Here is a 19,784-nt window from a genome sequence, read left to right as displayed (position 1 = left end):
CGGCTGGGGCATGTCTGCGTGTGATTTCTACCGACGGTCTGGTGCGCAGGGGACCCTGGATTTAGCTCATGGATACGGGGGCTGAGTCTGGATTTTCCCTGAGTGGACGAGAGGCAGCGAGTTTCCCAAATCCTTCTTGGTTCTCTGGGTTTCCAGAGCTGGGGGAAAGTGGCCTGCATACATTAAAACGCAAAACCAGAAACCACTACCCAAACAAACCTGGCCCTGACAACACACCATGAAACGGCCCCGGGGGCTGGGCGAGAGTAACCCGCGCTCCTGGAGTACTGGCGGCGGGGCTTCCCCGGCCAGACGGAGCCGGGATGCATTCTCCCTGATGCTGCCCATCGAGCGCCCCCTAAATGGCGTACGTCACAAGAGCAAGGGAACGGGAAGAAACCAGGGCCTTCAGTCACAGGATCTGGACTCGAGCCAGCTTCCCCGTCACGTTGTGACCTCTGTTCACAGTGGTGTACGGAGTGGCAAGCCAGTTCTGCAGGGAATTTACAGTCAACGTAAAAGTGTCACGAAGACCACACTCGTGTGTGCGTGAGTGTGTGCAGGTGCACGCACGTGTGAAGCGGACGTGCCAGTTAACTGGCCAGGAACCAACAGTTTTACTTCTCTGGAGCAACCCTGGACACAGGTCAGGAATCCAGCTGGCAGCTTCTTTCCTCGACACCCACCCACAGCCAGAAACCAACCGCGGGTGAGGACATAGGGCCCCGGAGGCGCTGGTCCCGCCCGCTCAGCCCTCAGGGGACTCAGGCGAGCCTGGGGACAACCCTGTCGCTTGCTGGCACCACCCCGGCCTCCACCTTTGGAGGCACGCCTGCCTGCTTGGCGTCGGCTGACCCCACGACCCTGGGAGGAGCGAGCACCTGGAGAAGCTGTGCCGGCGGGCTGGCCGGGGAGACACTCACCACATGGCGTGCATGTAGGTGGGCGGCAGGCGGGGGCTGCTGACCGGGGTGCAGTTATACGACCTCATGATCCTCTCTGCCAGTAAGAAGTTTCGAAACAGACTGGCCACCAGCAGGTCCTGTCTGAACAGCTTTTGGAAGAGATCTGGAGACAGAGAGTAAAAAGATGTGTTCAGTGACTCACATCCAGCGCTTAAAGCAAATACGCAAATTTACTTCCATCACAACTTGTTGGACAAGCAAGTTGGGACAAACACACATATTTCACCCTGGCGGTACACGCACTCACATTTTCTGGTTTTAGGAAACACAGACGGTACCAGCAACTCTGCAGAAGACGCACCCGCCCTGCAGCACCCCGTCGAGGGACCCGTCTCCTGAGCCCAGGCAGCCCCCCGACCCCCGCCCGCCGCCAGCCTCACCCCGAGGAAGCACGTTCCAGGCGATGGTGTCTGTGATGGCCGTGAAGATCCAGTTCAGCTCGCCCAGCGGTGTCCTCCTGTCGTTGAGCCGCCCAGGGATCCTAGGAGACATGAAGCTGTCATGGCGACCAGCATGGGAGCGGACAAGGGGCGTCAGACCAGGGGCAGGAGAGGCTCGGCCACCCGGGGGATTCTCCAGACTCCTCCACCTCTAACCTCATTCCTTAAAACCCAACTCCCATTTCACTTTCTCCCCCCCCCCCCACCTACACAAAAGCAGCGGACATGGTGTGATGCCAGCTGGGAGCTCTGCCAACCTGGGAGGCCCTCGGGGCCTCGGGGTCGCCCACTGCGCTCAACACTGCACCCTGAGGCCACGGGGTGCCCACCCTAGTCAAGACATGCCCTTCAGGCAGGGTCTGGGGCAAAGGCCTGGCCTCCTCTCTGGGCTGAGCTCTTCACCCCATAATCTGCTCAATGTGAAAATAAAGCCACTCAGGCCCAGATCCCGCCTCTTAAGTTGACGCGCAGGCCTGGGCACATCATTACTGGATGGAAAATGCCAGTGGTGGGGACGGCAGAGGCAGGGGGTCTGAGGGGAGCTGTGCTCGCGTCCCCACTGGGGGACCCAGACAGGCTACTGAGGGACATTCTGAGTGATGCTTCGTCCGTGGCCTCAGGAGTGTGAGCTGGCTGGACCCTTCCGGAAAGGACAGACACGCGGAGGCCAGAAAACGTCTGTACCCCTTCCTCAGCAAGTCTGCTCCCAGGAATCGGTCCTGAACCCAAACAAAGAATGGGGAAGCGAGGCCCACAGTGGAAGTCAGAAACCCCCTGTGTGACAGCAGGAGAGAAGTGGCTAATCCCAGCACAGCCACGACACAATAACCACGAGGTGTGAGGCCGCCATCTGTGAGCGTCTGCTGCTGTGGGCGAGGCCTGCCCTGCGACAGCAAGCAGAGAGGCAGACAACATCGTGCTCCCCGGCCACACAGAGCACGTGCACGGGGGGGGGGGGGGGGACGGCCAGAAGGAAAGGCCCGAAGTGCAGTGGCGGGGATGCTCCCGTGCCCCACATCTGCACGCGGTCAGCACCTGCTAGATGCCCTGTGCCCGCGGGCTCCCTCCTAGTCCTGGGCCCCGGGTGAAGCCACATGTGGGCAGGGACAGGGCAGTGGGCAGCCGGCTGGTGACCCGATGGCATTCTTGGCAGACGGAGGGTCTGCCCGAGGTCTATTTCCAAACCCAGACGAGGCGCCTCGCTCAGGTGTAGCGCATCCTGAGCAGGCTCCCAGACCCCCCGCCCCGCGGCCGAGCCGCCAGGGAGGGGGCAGAGGGCCCTCCTTGTCAGGTGGCGGTCGGCGTGCATTTAGGTGTGTTTTTTCAATCCTCATCTTGTGACAATTACCGGCAGACAAACACAAAACCCGACTCTCCCCATGGCCTCTCGAGCTGCCACTGGTGACCTTCACTAAGTTCACTGAGAAACCACAGACCAAGCCGCCTGCCCGACGATTTCAGACCTGGGAACTGCGCAACCGACCAACCACCGACCACCCAAGGCCTGCCTTCTGCATCCCGCAGACGGGGGTGCCACACTGGGACGTGGTGGGAGCCGGCCCCGCTTCCCTCCTGTTTCACGTCACATAGAACTGAGTCCCACCAGAAACTCCGGTCTCCGTTTTCCCCCGTGTCTGACCCTAAGACACGTCAAACCCCGGCCCGCCCGGGGCCGTCCGCCCCGCTGACGCCGGGCTGCGAGGGAAGGCCGCTCGGCCGCTGGAGTTCCCTTCAGCCCTCCCCCCAGTTTCATCCGTAATCAAGGTGGCCCTTTTACAGCGTCAACCCACAGTGTTAATCAAGGACTGACTTCTATGCGAAAAGCACAAAGAGCTGTAGTTTAGGAATAGATCACGGAACTGGGAGGAGACAAAGCCCGAACTCTGGCCCCAGCTGTGCTGTGTCTGGGTGACTTCTGGCGTCTGGGTCCTCTGCTGAGTCACCCAGACGAGTCTCATATGCAAAGTGGGGACCAAAATAAAGAGGAGAGCACTGCTGAAGGAGAAGCAGCAGACACCGCCTCAAGCTCCCCACCGTCACTGCCAGCCCGCATCTGCTCCCCGGTATCTGGGCTCACCAGCTGCGTTCAGCACCGCCTGCCGTCTGCGGCCCAGCCCGCCCCCGGGTCTGACAAGGTCACCCCACGTGCGTGCCCCCCTCCACCCTCTGCCTGCGGTCCTCGCGGCTCAGACTGAACACGTCTAAAGTCAAGCTCTCCTGTGTCTTCTCCCCACAGCCAGTGTCCCCGCTCCCAGTGTCCCTGGGGAACCCTCTTCCTCAGGGCTCAACCCCAGAGGCAAGCCCACCCATCCTGCCCTGTTCCTCAGCCAGGCTCCGCGCATACCTCACTTCCCGCCAGACATGCCTTCCACCTGCAAAGGTGTCCCCGCGGCCCCCGTGACCCACTCCCAGCCTGCAGCCCCTAGGTTACCTTTCCTCGGAACCTACAGGGGCCGCTGCTTACCACTGCAGGGTTTTCAGGAACCTCTGAGCTACCTCGACCCCGACGAGACCCGGCTCAGAACACAGGAAAGCAGCACCCCTCTGGCTGGAGGAGGGAGGTGGGGAGCCCACCAGCTCCGGGTGGGCCGCTGCCAGGCCCGCGAGGGGCAAGGTCACTGCCGACCGAATTAGGGAAAAAGGCCCCACTTGGCTTCACGGCGTCCATCACTGCCCAGCTCGACACATTAAGCTTTGAAACTAGCTCCCTCTGCTTGGGCCATTACCTCGCAGTAGGACAGAAACACCCAGCTCGGTCTCCTCTCATCTGCCCACTAGGAACAGCCTCCCGCCCGCTGTGGGCTGGTTCTGGCTCAGTCTGGACAAGTCAAGCGCCAACCTCCCCGTCAGTGACCCCGACAGCCTCTGTTAGGGTCCTTCTCAGCTGGAACTGAATGACACCCTGCACCTCCCAGGCACGCCCTAATCACGGACACCACTTCTCCGTGCTTATCCACCACCGCTCCATGCGCGGTAGCTGTCTGTGTAAGAAGAAAACAAATCCCTTATGGGCAAGATTTGCTTTCCTTGACATAAACCAGCCCCCCAGATCCTGGCGGAGCGCTAAGCACTCGGCGAGCGCACAGCCCGCAGCTCTGACCCTCCTTACTTCCTGACCTAAAAACAACCGCTCCCATGCGTGCCAGCAGCTCCCGGCCCAAGCCCGAGGACGGCCGGCGCACAGCGGGGGAGCGTGGTCGGGGACACCCGCGGGCGGGGAGATGTCAGCCGGGGGAGCACCGAGCAGCCCCCACGCTCGGCCTCCTCCCGCCCCCGCCTGGGGTCCCACCAGGCCTTCAGGTGCTGCTGAGGCCCCCACAGAGTCAATTCCGCAGACGTCTCTGTGGTAAACGACAGGTGCCCAGGCCAGGCCTCCCGCCAGGGCCCGGGCGCTCGGGGAGCGGTTTCCCGGCCTTCCTCGAGCCGACCCATCTCTCAGCACTGAGCGCCTAACGCTTAGCAGGTGCTCCGTCCACACGTGAGGAGTGGCGGGCGGGTGGACGCCCGCTGAAGAATCACAGCTCTCCGCAAACAAAACATTAAGTGCACACCTTTGGTCTCCAAGAAAATGACACAAGCTCACTAAAAACTCTCACGTGGTAGGAATACAAGTTGTCCCAGCTTCACCATCTGAAAGCAGCAGAGGCATTTTGGCGACCCTTCCTCAGAGAGCACTTCGCGCACAGAATCAAGCAGCTCTAAGTGCACCGAGACGACCATGCGCAAAAAGACGCCGCACTTCCTGCTAGAAACGCCCACGGACACACGTAGAAAAGAGGCCTGGAGGGCCTGCACCAAAGCAGGAACGCTGGCCTTCTCGGCTCGCTGGAGACGATGAGTGATTCTAACCCTTTTTGCTTATCTGTATTTAATTACACACCTTGGCTGAATGCGTACTACTTAAATAATAAAGAAAAATAAAACCTTTTCTTTTAGTAAGAGGGAGGCTAAACCAGTTTTCCCAAAAAGGGAAAATACTTTTAAAAAATGCATTATTTTGTGAACTTACATCATCTCGTATTCAGTTCAAATAAAGCAAGATACATCTTTGTTGCTTTAAAAGGCTTCACGGAAATGATGGTGCAGAGAACCTGGGGCTGGTTCACTTACTTAACGCAAATAATTTGTTACTTAGAAATGCCCTGTAATTAAGAAAACGGGGAGGTGAACCTAACAATCTCTTTTTAAAGTAATTCTTTTGAATATCCAGATTGGTCCATACCGGTCAGATAAATGCGGACAGATGGGGCCGAGGGTCCCAACCTGTGGGGCCGGGGTAAGGGCCAGCGCTCGCTCGGCACCAAAAGGAGTCCCTGGACAGGTGTGCAAGGCCACCTTCTCAGTTAACGCCCTGCTGAGACCAGACACGCACACACACAACAAACACACCTCAGTCACCCTGAAAAGTCAGCTGGGCGGGAAAAGAAAGCCGCTTGGAAGAAACGAAGGTGGGGAGAGTCTGCCCGGACGGCGCATTCTGTGACGTGTTCACTCGTGTGCTGGCGTTCTGCTGGCCCAGACCAAGCCGCGGCTCCACAGCACCCCCTCCAATCTCGCTCTGCTTAGAACTGTGGGCAGGCCAGCACTCCAACACCGTCTGAACTTCCTAGCACACAGCGCCTTTCTTCTAGCCATTCAGAGGTTTCAAGCGCTGACAATCCAAGTCCATCCCAGCATGCGTGAAACCTGCAGTTTATAACACGTGATGTGGTCTGTGGCCTGAATATCCGGTCTGCAGGCTTACAGTCAGAGGAGAGCCCCGCGTGAACGGGACTGCAGGGCTGCGCCTGGGTAGTCGGGGGTACAAGAGAGACACGAGTGAGGACACCTGCTTGGAAGTGGAATCACACTTGTTTAAACACAGGAAGCTTACAGACACTGCACCGCAGTGCTCAACGCTCACCCGGGGACGCGCAGCTGCGCGGTCACCGGGGCGCCAGCTTAGGGCTGAGTCAGCCAGGCCCGAGTGACATCTGCAAACCCGGGGGCGTGAGGTTCAATGACTCCCGCAGGGTTTAGATGACGTCATGGGTTCTCTTCCTGGCAACAGCAGGTGGGGTGACTCAGACCATCCTCCCACTGAGAACACCTAGAAAGGCCGTGTGTGTGTGTGTGTGTGCAAGTTTACTAAAGGCACTGGAAGGCTGGTAAGGCTGTGGGGAATTATGGAGCCAAAACCTGAGAGAGGGAAGCCTAACGCTTGAGCTGCCATCTGGGGCTACGTTCCTCCCGGGGGCATCTGGCAAATTCCAGACAAGCCTGAGCTGAGTGTGGCCGACTCACAGGGCTGGACAACGAGCAGCGAGAGCCTGCCAAGGACAGGGGGTGCTGGTAAGACGCCCTAGGCTTGGAGCTGGGCACAGAGGGTGAACTGGAAATGACTCAGACCTCACAGCCTCAGATCACCCCACATCTCTGTACAGTTTCCATTTCCAACTTGCAACAGGCAATCAAACACAGCCGGGCATTTAGAATAACCACAAATGGAATACAATCTATAATAATTTTGAATCACTATGTTGTGGACCTGAAACTAACACAATATTTCAATTATACCTTAAAGAAAAAAATCCCCAAACCCAGGCATTTACACGTTTGAAACCAAGAAAAGAGGCCGGACACAAGACCCAGGTGACGGCGGTCACAGACACCGACTCCGCAGTAACTTGACTTAATATCCTCATGGAGTCAACGGACAGGACGGAAAATCCCGGCAGAGAGCGGGAACCTGTAAAACAAACTGGAAATTCTAGAACCTCAGGAACTCCGAAGCACAGTAAGAACTCAATAAACAAGCAGACCAGACAATGCTGAAGAGACAACAGAACCTGGGTCAGAAAGAGATGCTCAAAGTTAAACATAAAGAGACAAAATGCTGAGACGTAAGAAAAGACGTCTAAGAAGCAGTGGGTATTGTGAAGAGACCTAAGGTGCGCATATGGGCGTCCCAAAAAGAGAGAGCGGGGAAACGGAGCGGAGGTGACAGTCAAAGACACGATGGCGGTGGATTTTCTGCAGCCGATGGACGGCATCAAGGCACCGTGACTGGGTGAGCTCGGCTGTCGTAACAAAACGCCGCAGACTGGGTGGACTAGCCAACTGAAATCTGCTTTCTCACAGTTCTGGAGACCAGAAGCCCATGATCCAGGTGCCAGCGTGGTCAGGTCCTGGTGAGGACGCTCTTCCGGACACGCGGACGGCCGCCCTCCCTGGTCCACAGACAGCGCCTCTTCCCCTTCTTGCAAGGGCACCCACCCCATCACGGGCCCCGCCCGCATGCCCTCCTCTCACCCATGACTTTCATCTCCTAAAGGCCCCGTCTCCAAACACCATCTCACCGGGAGCTGGGTCTTCCACATATGAACTTAGGGGGCATAATCCAGTTTGCAGCATTCAGGTTCAAGAGATGCTATACCACAGAGTAGGACAAATATAGAGAAAGCCCCCAGAAGCAAAGCAAAGGGAAACTGCCAAAACCTAAGACAAAGAGAACTTCTTAAATACAGTCAGAGGAAAAAGTGCATATAACTTTTAAGGGAACATGTATTAGGAAGGGTCTGCCCAGGAAACAGAAACCATGCCGGTAAATTAAAGAGAAAATGTCGTATTAAATATTTCAACTACAAATTGGAGATTAACTAACTACTAAGAAGGACAGAGAATTCTAAAGAAGGCAGGAGTGCTGTCTGCAGGAAGCAGACGCTACCTCGTGGGCTCAGAAGCGTAACCCAAAGAAGGAGCAAATGTGGATGAGGCCCCAGCCAAGGCTAAGGTTTAGATCTTGCTGGAGAGACTGTGGCTGCGTCCCACCGGACTGCAGAGATCGTCACCCCTCAGAACACAGGTGCTTAAGTCCTTAATAAAATATTAGTAAGTCAAATCCGGCAGTGTATCAAAGGGCAACGCACCATGATTAAGTGGGATTTATCACAGGAATGCAAGGTTTGCTTAAATCAACATTTGAATGTATGAGTTTCTTCTGTACAGCCCAGGGAACTATATGCAATATCTTACAGTAATCTACCATGAAAAAGAATATGAAAAGGGATGTATGCACAGACACATATGACTGAGACATGATGCTGTACACCAGAAATTGACACACTGTAAACCGACTATACTTCAGTAAAAAATTAACACTTGAACGTCAATAATGTAATGCAACTTATTAAGAGATTAAAGGAGAAAAATCAATCTTCCCAATAAAGGCAGAAAAAGCATTTGACAAATTTCAACACTTGTTCATTAATAAAAACTCTCAGGAAACTAGGTAAAGAAGGAAATGCCCTCAGTCTGACAAAGGACGTCTGTGAAATAACCACAGCTCACATTACATCTGCTGAAAGGAGATAAAATGTCTTCCCCTTGATCCTTAATTAGGGTCACGGCTTGGATGCCCAGGTTCATCACTTCTATTTAACTCTGCAGTGGAGTCACCAGCCAGTGCAATAAAGCAAGAAAAAGAAATTAGAGACACAAAGATTAGAAAGGAAGGAATGAAACTGTATTTATTTGCAGATGACATAATTATATACACAGTGGATCCTAAGGAATCTATAAAACGGTTGTCAGAATAACTGAACTCAGCACAATTAGAAAAATGAGGTTATTATACAAAAATCAGATGCATTTCTATATGTTATCACTGAACAACTTAAAAAGTGAAATTAGGAGGATGGGTATGGCTCAGTGGCAGAGCGTGTGCTTAGTGCGCACAAGGTCCTGGATTCAATCCCTAGCACCTCCATTAAAATAAATAAATTAATACATAAATAAATAAACCTAATTGCCCCTCTTCCCCCAAAACCAAACCAAACAACAACAAAAATAAACAAACTTAAAACCTGAAATCAATTTAACAAACTATTTGCAAGAGATACACAGTTAAAACTGCGACGTGTCAAGACAACTACGTCAGCATGCGACCCTGATCACAGAGGGTGGACCCACCTGCGCTGTGCAAACATCAGCGCAAACATCTGAATTAGACTGAGGACTCCAAGAACCGGAAGAGGGGAAGAGGGAGCACAGACAGGTGAAAACACAAGCACTGCAGGCAGAAAGGCCGGGTGTGGCTCTGGGGCTTCTGCCCGCTGCTCCTTCATGCTCGGCCCCTTCATCTAGGAGGCGCCCATAAGAACCCGCTCTTGGTTAAACTACGTGAGATGACGTGGCGGGAGGCACTCGGGCAGAGGCATACTCGGCTCTGATAACAGACAGACTCTCAGGACAGGACGGCGAGGAGGGTGTTCAACGGCGACGGTGACACAGGCCTGCAGCCTCCACCTCCCGGCCGTGCCTCACATTCCAGAAACTAAATGTGACAGCCAGCACCCGGGGAGGAAGGTCTGGCCCAGCAGCGCCACGTGGTGGGCGTTCGCGGCCCCCCAGGCACGTGCACGGGTGCACTGCCGACTGTTAAGCTCCTCTCTGGACACCAGCCCTGATCTCACTGGCCAGACTCTGAACAGAGGCCCAAGGACCCCACCCTTGCGCGGTGACCGGCAAGCACCTGTCTCTGCTTCCACGTCGTGAGACGCACCCCTGCGGAACCGCCCTGCACAGCTCCGAGCACTCCTGCCCGCAGATAACCTCACTTGACGCTGCTTTTGTCACAGCCAGAGAGGCCGGAGGTCATCTGCTGAATTCATAGGGTTAAAATAAGAAGTAAACAAGGACGAAGTCCTGCTGAGGTAGAGTCTGAAAGACTTAAGTCACTGGGGAGACACACCCCACTGCGGGATCAGAAGCCCCAGTGTTGTGGAGACGAGAGTTCTCAGACCGATCACACATCAGTGCAGCCACAGCACAAACCCCGGCAGGCTCGCTGCAAGCTGATGAGCTGACTCCAGAACTCACAAGGAAATAAACGCAAGGAGCAAGAAGAACCCAACCACCCTGAAAGGGAGCAGACGCACGACAAAGCCGCAGCGACGGGGACGGGGTGGCCCTGGCACAGCGCGGGCAGTGCTCACGGTGCCGGCACAGGCGGGAGGGCCACGCCGTCGCAGTCCAAGCGGCTTCTGCCAAAGGCACGAGGTAACTCAGCGTGAACGTCCTTCCACGCCGGAGCGGGAACGCCGCACATCCCTACGGACAGAAATGGCCCTCGACTCCCTGCACGCCATGAATAAAAGTGCCCTTGAAGCAGATCATAAACTTAAACATAAAAGGTAAAATCAAAAAAAAAAAAAAAAACTTTAGGGAAAAATAGGAGAAAATCGTCACAACGCTGGGGAAGGCACAGATTTCTTAGGTGGGACACAAAGTATAAATCACAGAAAAAAGACTATTAGATCAGGTTTTATCCGAATGAAAAACCCCTGGTCTTTAGGAGACTGTTGTGAAAATGAAAACAAAAGTCAGGCTGACCAAAAACGTTCACAAGACATAGGTCTGCAGACGACTTATATCCGAAATACGTAAAGGGCTCTTGAAGACAAACAACAAAATTAAAGAGCTGCCAAGAGACACGGAAGTGTATTTTATTAAAGGATATAAATTACCGGCCAGCAGCGCGTGAGGAAAGAGCTGCCCGACACCATGAGGCAAACGCAGGGGAAGGCCCAGGCCGCAGCACTGCCCCCGGGACGGCCGGCTCAGAGGGCCGGGGCGCCAAGGGCCGGCGCGGGCGGCGCATCCGGCCCAGCCGCGCGCCGCTCGGAGCAGGGGCGGGAAGTTTCTGATCGAGGTAAGCACACACCGGCCTACACCCCGGCCCTTCCATGCTTCAGACACAAAAGAACACATCACCGCCTTCTGTTTACCGCGAGCTCTAGAAAAGGCAAGGCTAACGTGTCACGGCGAAGAGCAGGTCAGCGGCTGCCCGCCTGGGGGGAGGTGCGAGGGGCCTTCCAGGATGCACTGCGGGTGTGACGGCGCCTCCGTGTACACACCTGCCACGATGCACCAACCTCTGCACTTAAAGTGAGTTCGTTTCATTTAATGTAAATGACATTTCAACCACGTCGATTTAAAGTGTACAAATGAAGGAAATTACAGCATCTTCAAAGAATAAAAGCAGAATTTTTCACTGGCAAACCTGCACTAAAGGGAATAAAGAAAGAAGACCGTGGGGCGGAAGCTGAGAGTCAGGAAAGCGAGAAAGACAGCAGAGACTCAGGCATGAGGGTGAACATGAGTGAACATGACTCTCAAAACGCTAACAACGTTTCTGGACATGATGCCGCACGGAGAGACGAAACAGACGACACGTCACGTAGAACTCACCGCACATGCACAAGGAGGTCAGTGAAGTCAAGTGCCCCACGGCCCTTGCCCGTCTGGGAGGCGGTAAGAGCACTGATTTCCGTTGGGCTCTGATGAGCCGGGGGCACCACAACTGGCCTGAGGGCCAGATCCAGCCAGCAGCCTGCTTTTGGTGTGGCCGGCCAGCTAACAGCGAGCTTCATCATTTTAGAGGATTGTAACAAAAGATAGAGAAGAATAAACAACAGAGATTGGATGTGGCTCACAAGGGCTAACGTGTGCACTGCCCGGCCTTCAACAGAAAACACCAGCAGCCCACGGCTCTGGGGAGGCCGCTCGCGCGCAGGGGAACACTCGGCGGGAAGCCAAAAGCAGGCACAACTGCTGTCAGTCCAGAGATGGCAGGTGAAGGAGGAGGAGGACTGGGAGGCAAGGAAAAGAAGTGGGGGAGAACAAGAGGCAAACGGGGTGGCAGGTTCAAACGCAAATGTGCCAACTGCTGCACTGAACACAAAAAGGCCACATACTTCAATCAAAGTCAACAATTTTCAGTCTGGATTTATAAACAGAGCAAAAGTCAATTATGTCCTGCTAAAAAGAGATGCACGCCAAGTACATACAAAGTGACAGAAACACACATCAACCTCCTTAAATAAACATATATATATATATATATATACACATACACACATAAAATTACACACACACACGTATGAAAAAGACACACGCTACAAACACTAACAGAGGACAGCTGTCCGGCCACACCACCACCCCACGAAGTGGACTCTACAGCAAAGGTGTTAAAGAGACGGAGTGACATTTCTTGGTGACGGGAGGTTCGCTTCGCTTCACCAGCAGGGGACTCAGTCGTGGTGGATCCGCCTTCTGCAGTTCTGAAGGCAGAGCAGGCGGTCAAAAGGCGCACGGGCGTTCAATTTTACAAAGTAAAATGGCACTAAATCATCAAACTTACTTCTTGAACAAGACAAGGCTGCAAGCTGAGCTGTATGCACCAGCAACACTGATGGGAGACGCGGCGGGTTACAGGAACCTGTGAGGTGGCCTAGGCAGACGGCAGCACGGGGGCTCGGGAAGACGGGAGAAGCTCTCACGCACCGCGGGACGGACAGGTCAGTCGTCCCGGCCTGTGTGTGATCTGGCCTGGATTTACGTGAACGGGAGCAGCCCGTCTCGTGGCCTGTTTACTGCATCGCACGTCTGCTTTGACCACAGAAGAGAAGAGCGCTTTATCAGAAGGAAGGCCGCGTGAACACAAAGATAGCCACCCCACGCCGGCCTCCTTCAGAGCGGAGACCCTCCTCCCACGCCCAGGTCCCACTGACTCGCTGTGCACGCGCTCCTCTGCCTCTTGAAACCCTGAAGCGAGGTGCCCCTGTCAAGTCTGGCGTCTGTTCTCTGTCCTGACAAGATACAAAACCGTGCGGGGAACCAGCCTTCCCGGAGCAGCTCCTCGGCCTCCGAGGGGTGGCCTCCCGGGCCGTTGTCCTCAGCTTGGCTTGAATGAGAGCCTCTTCTCTTCCTTATTAGAGGCTGTTTATTGACTGTTCCCGTTGACAGCGACTACCTACAGGGAAAGATGGCTGACGTATTAACAGCAAACCCAAGGCTGCACCGGTAGGGGCTGGTGTGTCCAGGTCCTCGGGAACAGAAGAGGCTTTCAGGCATGTTGATCACAACGCCTGGGGAGAAACGCACCTTGCACGGTGACCTGACATACACACATACACGGTCACCTGTAAATACACACGTTCAAGGAACAGGACCACAGAGCATTCATGTCACTAGGAAAGCAGTATTTTCTATCCTTTTCTTTCTTCCTTTTTTTTGTTTTAATGCAAGGCTATGACCCACCAAACTGATTTCAGAGCCATGAATAAACCATGATCTGCTGTTTAAAAACACTGACTTAAATGAAGCTCTTGCTAACTTCTCCTGGAGGATGTTGGCTCAGGGTTATCAAAACGGCCTGACGGGGAACAGCACTTGCGAGACGACACAGATTGGAAAATCGCGCAGTTCTCCCTCTCAGACCCCACACAGGCAGCACGTGTCCTGACGGTTTTAAACATCTGCGCTGAGCCTCTGAACCGAATGGCTGGTGTGTGCGGCTGTGCCCTCCCATGTCTCTCCTCCTGCGCCCGACAGCTCCCACAGAGCAGAAACCTGCATCTTTAGCCATGAAGCAAATGCACAAAAGATGTATCTTAAAATTACGAGTGAGAAGGAGTGATGATTTCCGAGGCTCACGGGGGAGCACCTCCCTTCTCCCGTGGCTGGGACAGGCGATAAAGCACCGCCCGCCCGGGGCCTGCTGGCCGGCACCCGCCCCTCCGGAGGCTGCAAACGCATCAGAGGGACAGGGGCTCAAAGGGAGGAAGGGAGCCGTTTCCCACCTGCTTACCAGCTCGTCTGTGGCGCAAGGAAAACAGACCCTTTTGTTAAACAGTACAGAAATAAATCTGAGCCGGCTTTCCTGTCTCAGGCGGTTCCTGAAAACCCGATACTCTGCTTCCTAGTGTCAAAAGTCATCTTCAGGCAGACCCCTTCGCAAGAGTCGAGGCCTGGGGCCAAGCAGCGCCTCCTCCAGGCGGAGTTCTCTGGAAAGCCCTAAAAAGCCCGTACTATTCAGAAAAGGCAGCTTCTAAACGGAGGGGAGGAGAAGAACCCAGTCGAGCCCCCGGGAGCCCTTCCCGCTTGAGAGGCTCCGTTCTGCAGATGCCTCTTCCTGGGCGTGCTGGGGCCCCTCACCGGCAGCTCCTCTGCACGTCTGGTCTAAAGGCGGCGGGAGGAGGGGCGAGCGTGGCTTCCTCCGCGGCGGACCTGGACGGACACCTCCAGGTGTTGGACAGAGGCGGATCCCAGGCTTCCTGGTCCGCGACGGGACTGGGATCCGGGCTCCCTCCACTCCTTGTGCTGAGCGGGACAGCCAGCAGCCCTGCTGGGAATTCTGTCTCTCCGTGTCATCAGCCCAGCACCAGGCACACACGCGGCCGGCACGGAAGGGTACACGTCTCCACACACCCACGCAGCAGCCCGGTGACTGGAACTGGAGCAACTAGCTCCATCTCCGGTTGAGGTTCTGACCACGCTCCAGGGCACCTTGGTGTCCCTGTGACGCAGCGAGCCGAGCCACACCCCGAGAGGCCACTGTGACCCCACTAAGTGCTCCTGCTCTCAACACTGGACCTACGGCGTCCTTCCTGGGGCCGCGCCCGCGGTACAACCACACTTGTGGCCGACTGTCTGGGCGGCTCCGGGGGGCCGCTTTCCCCACCGCGCCAGGCTGGCTCCTTTGGGCCAGGGGGGCCTCGGTTCAAGGGTCCCCTTCCAGACAGGCCTTCCCTGCTGCTCAGAGAAGTACCAGTCCTGTGTCACGGCCCCACCAGCACACTTCGGAGCATCATATATTTTAATGTACAGTTCCATGTTTCCTTCTGATGTTGGGACCGTAAGGTCAGTGGGAGGGTGTCTTGTTACCGCCCAGAGCCTCGGACAGAGACCGGCCAGTCCAAGACAGGAATGCTGGTTCCTGGGTGCAGAAAGCTCAGAACCTCAGGAGCCCCCTCAAACGTGGGCATCGAGGGGCAGGTCTGGGGACCACTTCCACGTCGAGTTCAGCTAGACCTCGGACAAGCTGTCAGAGAAGGGTCACCGAGAAGCAGACAGACGGGGGGGAAGCGCCCAATTCAACAGGGACGGGGGGACGAGGCGCCAGCTCAGGCTTATCTCAGTGTCACCGACCTCTGTGAAAGCGTCCCCAGGGCACCAGCCACCCTCAGCGACATGTCGCCACCAAGAAGGCCAACCCAAGAGTGACGGGTGGGCCCATGCCGAGCCCCTGCCTCCCGGATCCCACCACCCATCAGAGACGCGCAGACGGGTTCCTCTGGGGCTCTGGGGACACGATGGCACCAGGAGAGGACACGAATGTGGGGAGGCTGACAACCCGTGTGGCGCTGCACAGGCCTGGACGTGGTCCCGCGGTGAAGGACACGGAAGCTCTCTGGCTCCCAGGGCGGCTCACCCACAGCTCCCTCCCCGACGGAGCCTCCTTCCCACTGGCTGGAGAGGACGGACCTGGGAGACCGCACTGGGCGGGCGCACCTGACCGCGCGGGATGGGAGCGCGAGGCCCTGGGTGACCCGAGGCCAGCTGGCTGAGGATGCTCTGGGCCAGGGAGGACCTGCTCTGGTCTCAGCACAGCCCTCCGCCACAGGCCCGCCAGGCACGCACGTTCCCTGTGCTGCGCCGTCTCGTGGGGTTTTTTTCCCATTTCATTTCTAAATTAGCTTCCCGTGAATCATTACTCATCAGTGATGGGCAGGCGCTAATGAATCACTGACTTTCACCTTCAACCAGCCGATACAACGTATTCCTGTCGGTAAGAAGTGTGCTGCTTGCATCAAGCCTGGAATCCTTTGACAGTTTTCCTTCCCAACATAACACATGTGCACAATTCCGACTTGACAGCGGAGTAAATTCTCATCACGGCTACCGAGCCCAGAGTGGTAAGCACGGCTGCGGCAGCCCCGAGCCCCTCGGCCCCTTCCTCCGTGCCCACCTCTGCCCCGGTGTCCCCAGCTGTGGCGGGGGGTGGGTAACCCTGGGCAAGGCTGAGGGAGGCCCGGGCGAGCCTTAGCCAGCCCCCGGACGTGGCAGGTGCTCGGAGAACGTCACCTGCTGATTTTCTCCCTCACTCTGCACCAGGCGGCCGCGGACGCCCCCATATTCTCAGGCAACAGTTCTCGCATGTCCTTCCACTCGAGCCGTACCCGCAGGACTCACATAAGACTAGCACTCTTAAGATGGAGACCAGAGCTAAGTTAACAAAATGCTCGAGGTTTCCAAGCAGAAATCAACCCCCAATCCAGACCCAGCTCCAGCCACCGCTCCCGGACCCAAGGGGCTAAGCTGCTCTTCGAGGTTCCGACGTAGCAGGATGTGGCAACTCGTTTTATTCAAGACACCAGGTCGTTAGCTGTTTAAAATACGCTGTTTACACAATAGATGTTAATTATGAATAATTTTTGGGTGCGCTCTGCGCCTCCAGTGATCAGAATACTAACCAGCAGCCTCGTGGAACAGGTTCCACGTCTCTTGGACTCCCCGGAGCTTTCTGAACACCCCGATGTTCCTAGCACTTTGTTTCAGGGCTGAAAAATGTCCCTTAATTTCCAAGCACGGATCGCACCGCCAGTCTCTCAGAGGGCTCGGGAGGTAATGCGCCCTGCCGTGGCAACGCGCCCTTCCTCAGGCTGCCGGCTCGCCGAGATAATTAGAAACCGGGGGGTGCTCAGAGAAGGTTCACTGCAATTTACTTCCAGACACAGCAGCTTAATTAGAAAACAAATTCCTTCCCAGCTTTAAAGGCTGCTAAGTAACCGCCACACACCCCCAGTGCCTCCTCCCGCGTCTGGTGCTCAGGCTCTGACCCACACGTTCTGCAGATCTGATGAGGTGGCCGAGGCTGGGAAGGGGTTAATCCCTGACATCCGGGAACCCCGTGCAGCAACAGCTGCTTGAGACAAACCACATTCATCACAGAACTTGTGTGAAAACTTCCAATTTCTCTGGTGATGGCGAAGAGGAGGGTGAGGACCCCCTGGAGCTGGAGTTCGGGCTGCGTAGGGTCAGCGAAAGAAGGTGACGGAAGACAGCTGGAAAGGCAGGTCGTGGAGGTGACGCCTGGAGCCCCCACAAGCCCCCATACCTGATGCTCCGGGCCCCTCGGCTCCTGAGGGCCCCTCAGACGGGTTGTCTGCCGTGCAGCCTGAGCTCAGGCCGACAGTAACCTCTGGCTCCCGGGACGGAGCCCTTTCCTGCCTGCACCGCAGGAAGGGAGCTAGTGGCCGGGCCCAGCTTTCAGAGACCGATCTCTGGGCCTCAGGGCCTCTGGGCCAGGGAGGTGACACCCCCTTGGCCATAGGCACAGGGGTGACAAGGTCGCTGTGGCATTCTGCATAGGGCCAGGCCGGACCCGCACAGACCAAGACCAGCAGGGCGGATGCAAGCGGGGTGAAGGATGCGGGGGCGGCACGTGGGAGCCCACTAGGCCGCGGCTTCTGCAGACCAGCCAGGAGACCCCCGGGGAGACGGGGGTGTCCCTCCCTCACTCCGCTCCTGTCGGAACCCCAGGCCACCTGGCACAGCGGGAAGACGCGCACACGCCCGGCAAACGTCCACCTTCTCTTCTGCCTCCGTCCCTGGGCTTCGACGCTTGACTCCTCTCACATCCAGAGGAAAGGATTTCAACTTGTACCTGAACCAAAACACAACACGACACAAGAGGCGCCTGGGTCTGAGTCTGGACGGTGGCTTCCTGCTCTGTGGCTGTGGGCAAGTCACTTCACCTCCTAAAGGCTCAGCTTGCTTGGTGGTGCCACCGGCAAGGATGGGGTGAGCCTCCGTGCAAGACACGCTGGCACCGAAGCCCCCGCAACGTCTCACTGGACGCCCCCCGCCCCTCCTCAGGTGTGTCCAGGCCACGTCCCGAAGGCGGGTGGCGCTGGTGCAGAGGAGGGGCATCCAGTAGACAAAGGGCACCTGGAGGAGAATGGCTGGCCCAGATGACGGCACTGCCCACAACGCGGAGGGGACTGGTGAGACAGCCTGGTCAGCCCACCTGGGGCAGCAGTGCATCGCGGAGCACGGCGTGGACTCCCCAGCAAAGATCCGCCCCGCACGAGTGACACGCTTCACCGACGTGCAGGTCGGCAACACGGTGAGCCGCAGTGCAGAGGGGACCCCACGGAGAGACAGAGCACAGCCCCGGAGGGGCAGAAGCTGAGAGCCCGCTGCAGCCAAGAGCTGCGTCTTCTGACCAGACCTCCCCAGAAGACGGTTACGAAACAGGTGAGAGCACCGAGACGTCTCCCCCGGGAAGGCGCTCCGTGCGCGGCAGGCATGGCAGCCGGGGGCCTGCTGCGTGCGGGCGTGCTGCGGTCCTGCCCAGCCTCGGAGCCGCAAAACCAGATCTGCTTCTTGCAAACTTTTATTACAGACCGTTAGCACAGCTGGGGAAAAAGATCTAAAAATTAAAAACACAACGGAACAGCATTTTCTTTTAAAGGGAAAATCTCACAGGTAAGCTACGGAGGTGAAGGACTTGCACGTCCTCAGAAGCACGTCTCCGGAGGGCCGGGAGCCACCCACCCGGATCTCGCCTCTGCACAGCCTAAAGCACGCAGTCCGCCCTGGCAGGAAAGCCAGACGCTGCTCAACCCCGCACGCCCGCTGACCTGGGTGGCCACGGGGCGCCGCCTGCAGGAAGCGCGATGCGTGTGCGTCCCAGGTGAGTGGGCTTCAGGGAGCAATGGCTCAGACCCAGACCAGCGTGTCCTGAAGAGTGACCTGCGGCGAGGACTCGAGGGTTGCAAGGTGACTTGTTCCTACTCTTTTGGTCACACCGTCACACCTCACACTCCACCAAAGTCTGGAGGGTAAAGTGGGTTCATTTCGGATATCATCACAGTGCCAATTAACCTGAACAATGAGCTTTGCTAAAATGAAACCTCTCTGGAGAGGCCATTACCGCTTTTTAAACTGCGCAGCTGGACGTGCACATATAATTTTCCCTAAGTGGCATGGCGGCATTCACCTGAGGGTGGGCGGGGTCAGTGTACGAAAGACACTCTGCCCCCTCAGTCTTCATCGGAAACCTAAATGGCTTCAGAAGTGCACAGTGGTATCGCCCACTATCCAGGCTGCAGCTTGGGGAAAGCGTTACGGGAACAGAGCACCGGGGGTGGGGGTGGGGGGTGGGCTGGCGCCCAGAGCCGGCAGCACCACACGCTCCTCAGACGCGGGGCGCGGGGCGTGTCCCACGAGCGTAGCTCCTGAGGGGGACACGAGGACTCCAGCCATGGCTGTTGCAGTCCGTGGTCTTCCCCCCACACCCCCTCCTCAGCCTGATCCCCACTCAGAATGTTATCTTTTTTTTTTAATTGAAGTACAGTTACAACGTGTCAATTTCTGGTGCACAGGCGGCATCAGGACGTACTCTGACGTTGCCGGCTACTAATTACGTTCTCCTTTTTAAATTAACACACAGACGCCCCGTTTGTCAGCATTTCACCAACGTTGTGGCATCGCCGGGCACGGGAGTGGGGGGGGGCGGGGACGGAGAATAGAGGACCCTGTGAACCAGCCC

The 19,784-nt window shown here is 56.5% G+C and overlaps 1 protein-coding gene across 4 annotated transcripts in view; it reads right to left on the bottom strand.

Moving 5' to 3' along the window:
* Positions 1-19,784, bottom strand: part of RPTOR (regulatory associated protein of MTOR complex 1) — a 236,500-nt gene that overhangs the window by 75,811 nt on the left and 140,905 nt on the right. For 3 of the 4 annotated variants that reach the window (XM_074343899.1, XM_074343900.1, XM_074343901.1), the window contains exons 8-9: positions 1,346-1,446; positions 924-1,068 (exon numbers count right to left, since the gene is read on the bottom strand). In XM_074343899.1, the coding sequence (XP_074200000.1) occupies positions 924-1,068; positions 1,346-1,446 (246 nt within the window). Of the gene's footprint in view, positions 1-923; positions 1,069-1,345; positions 1,462-19,784 lie in introns of all 4 variants that reach the window. The other variant, XM_074343898.1, reaches the window with a different exon arrangement.

This window comes from Camelus bactrianus, chromosome 16, assembly GCF_048773025.1.
Source record: "Camelus bactrianus isolate YW-2024 breed Bactrian camel chromosome 16, ASM4877302v1, whole genome shotgun sequence".
Taxonomy (NCBI): domain Eukaryota; kingdom Metazoa; phylum Chordata; class Mammalia; order Artiodactyla; family Camelidae; genus Camelus; species Camelus bactrianus.
Note: the sequence above shows the minus strand (reverse complement) of the source record. Positions and strands in the feature narration are given on the sequence as shown.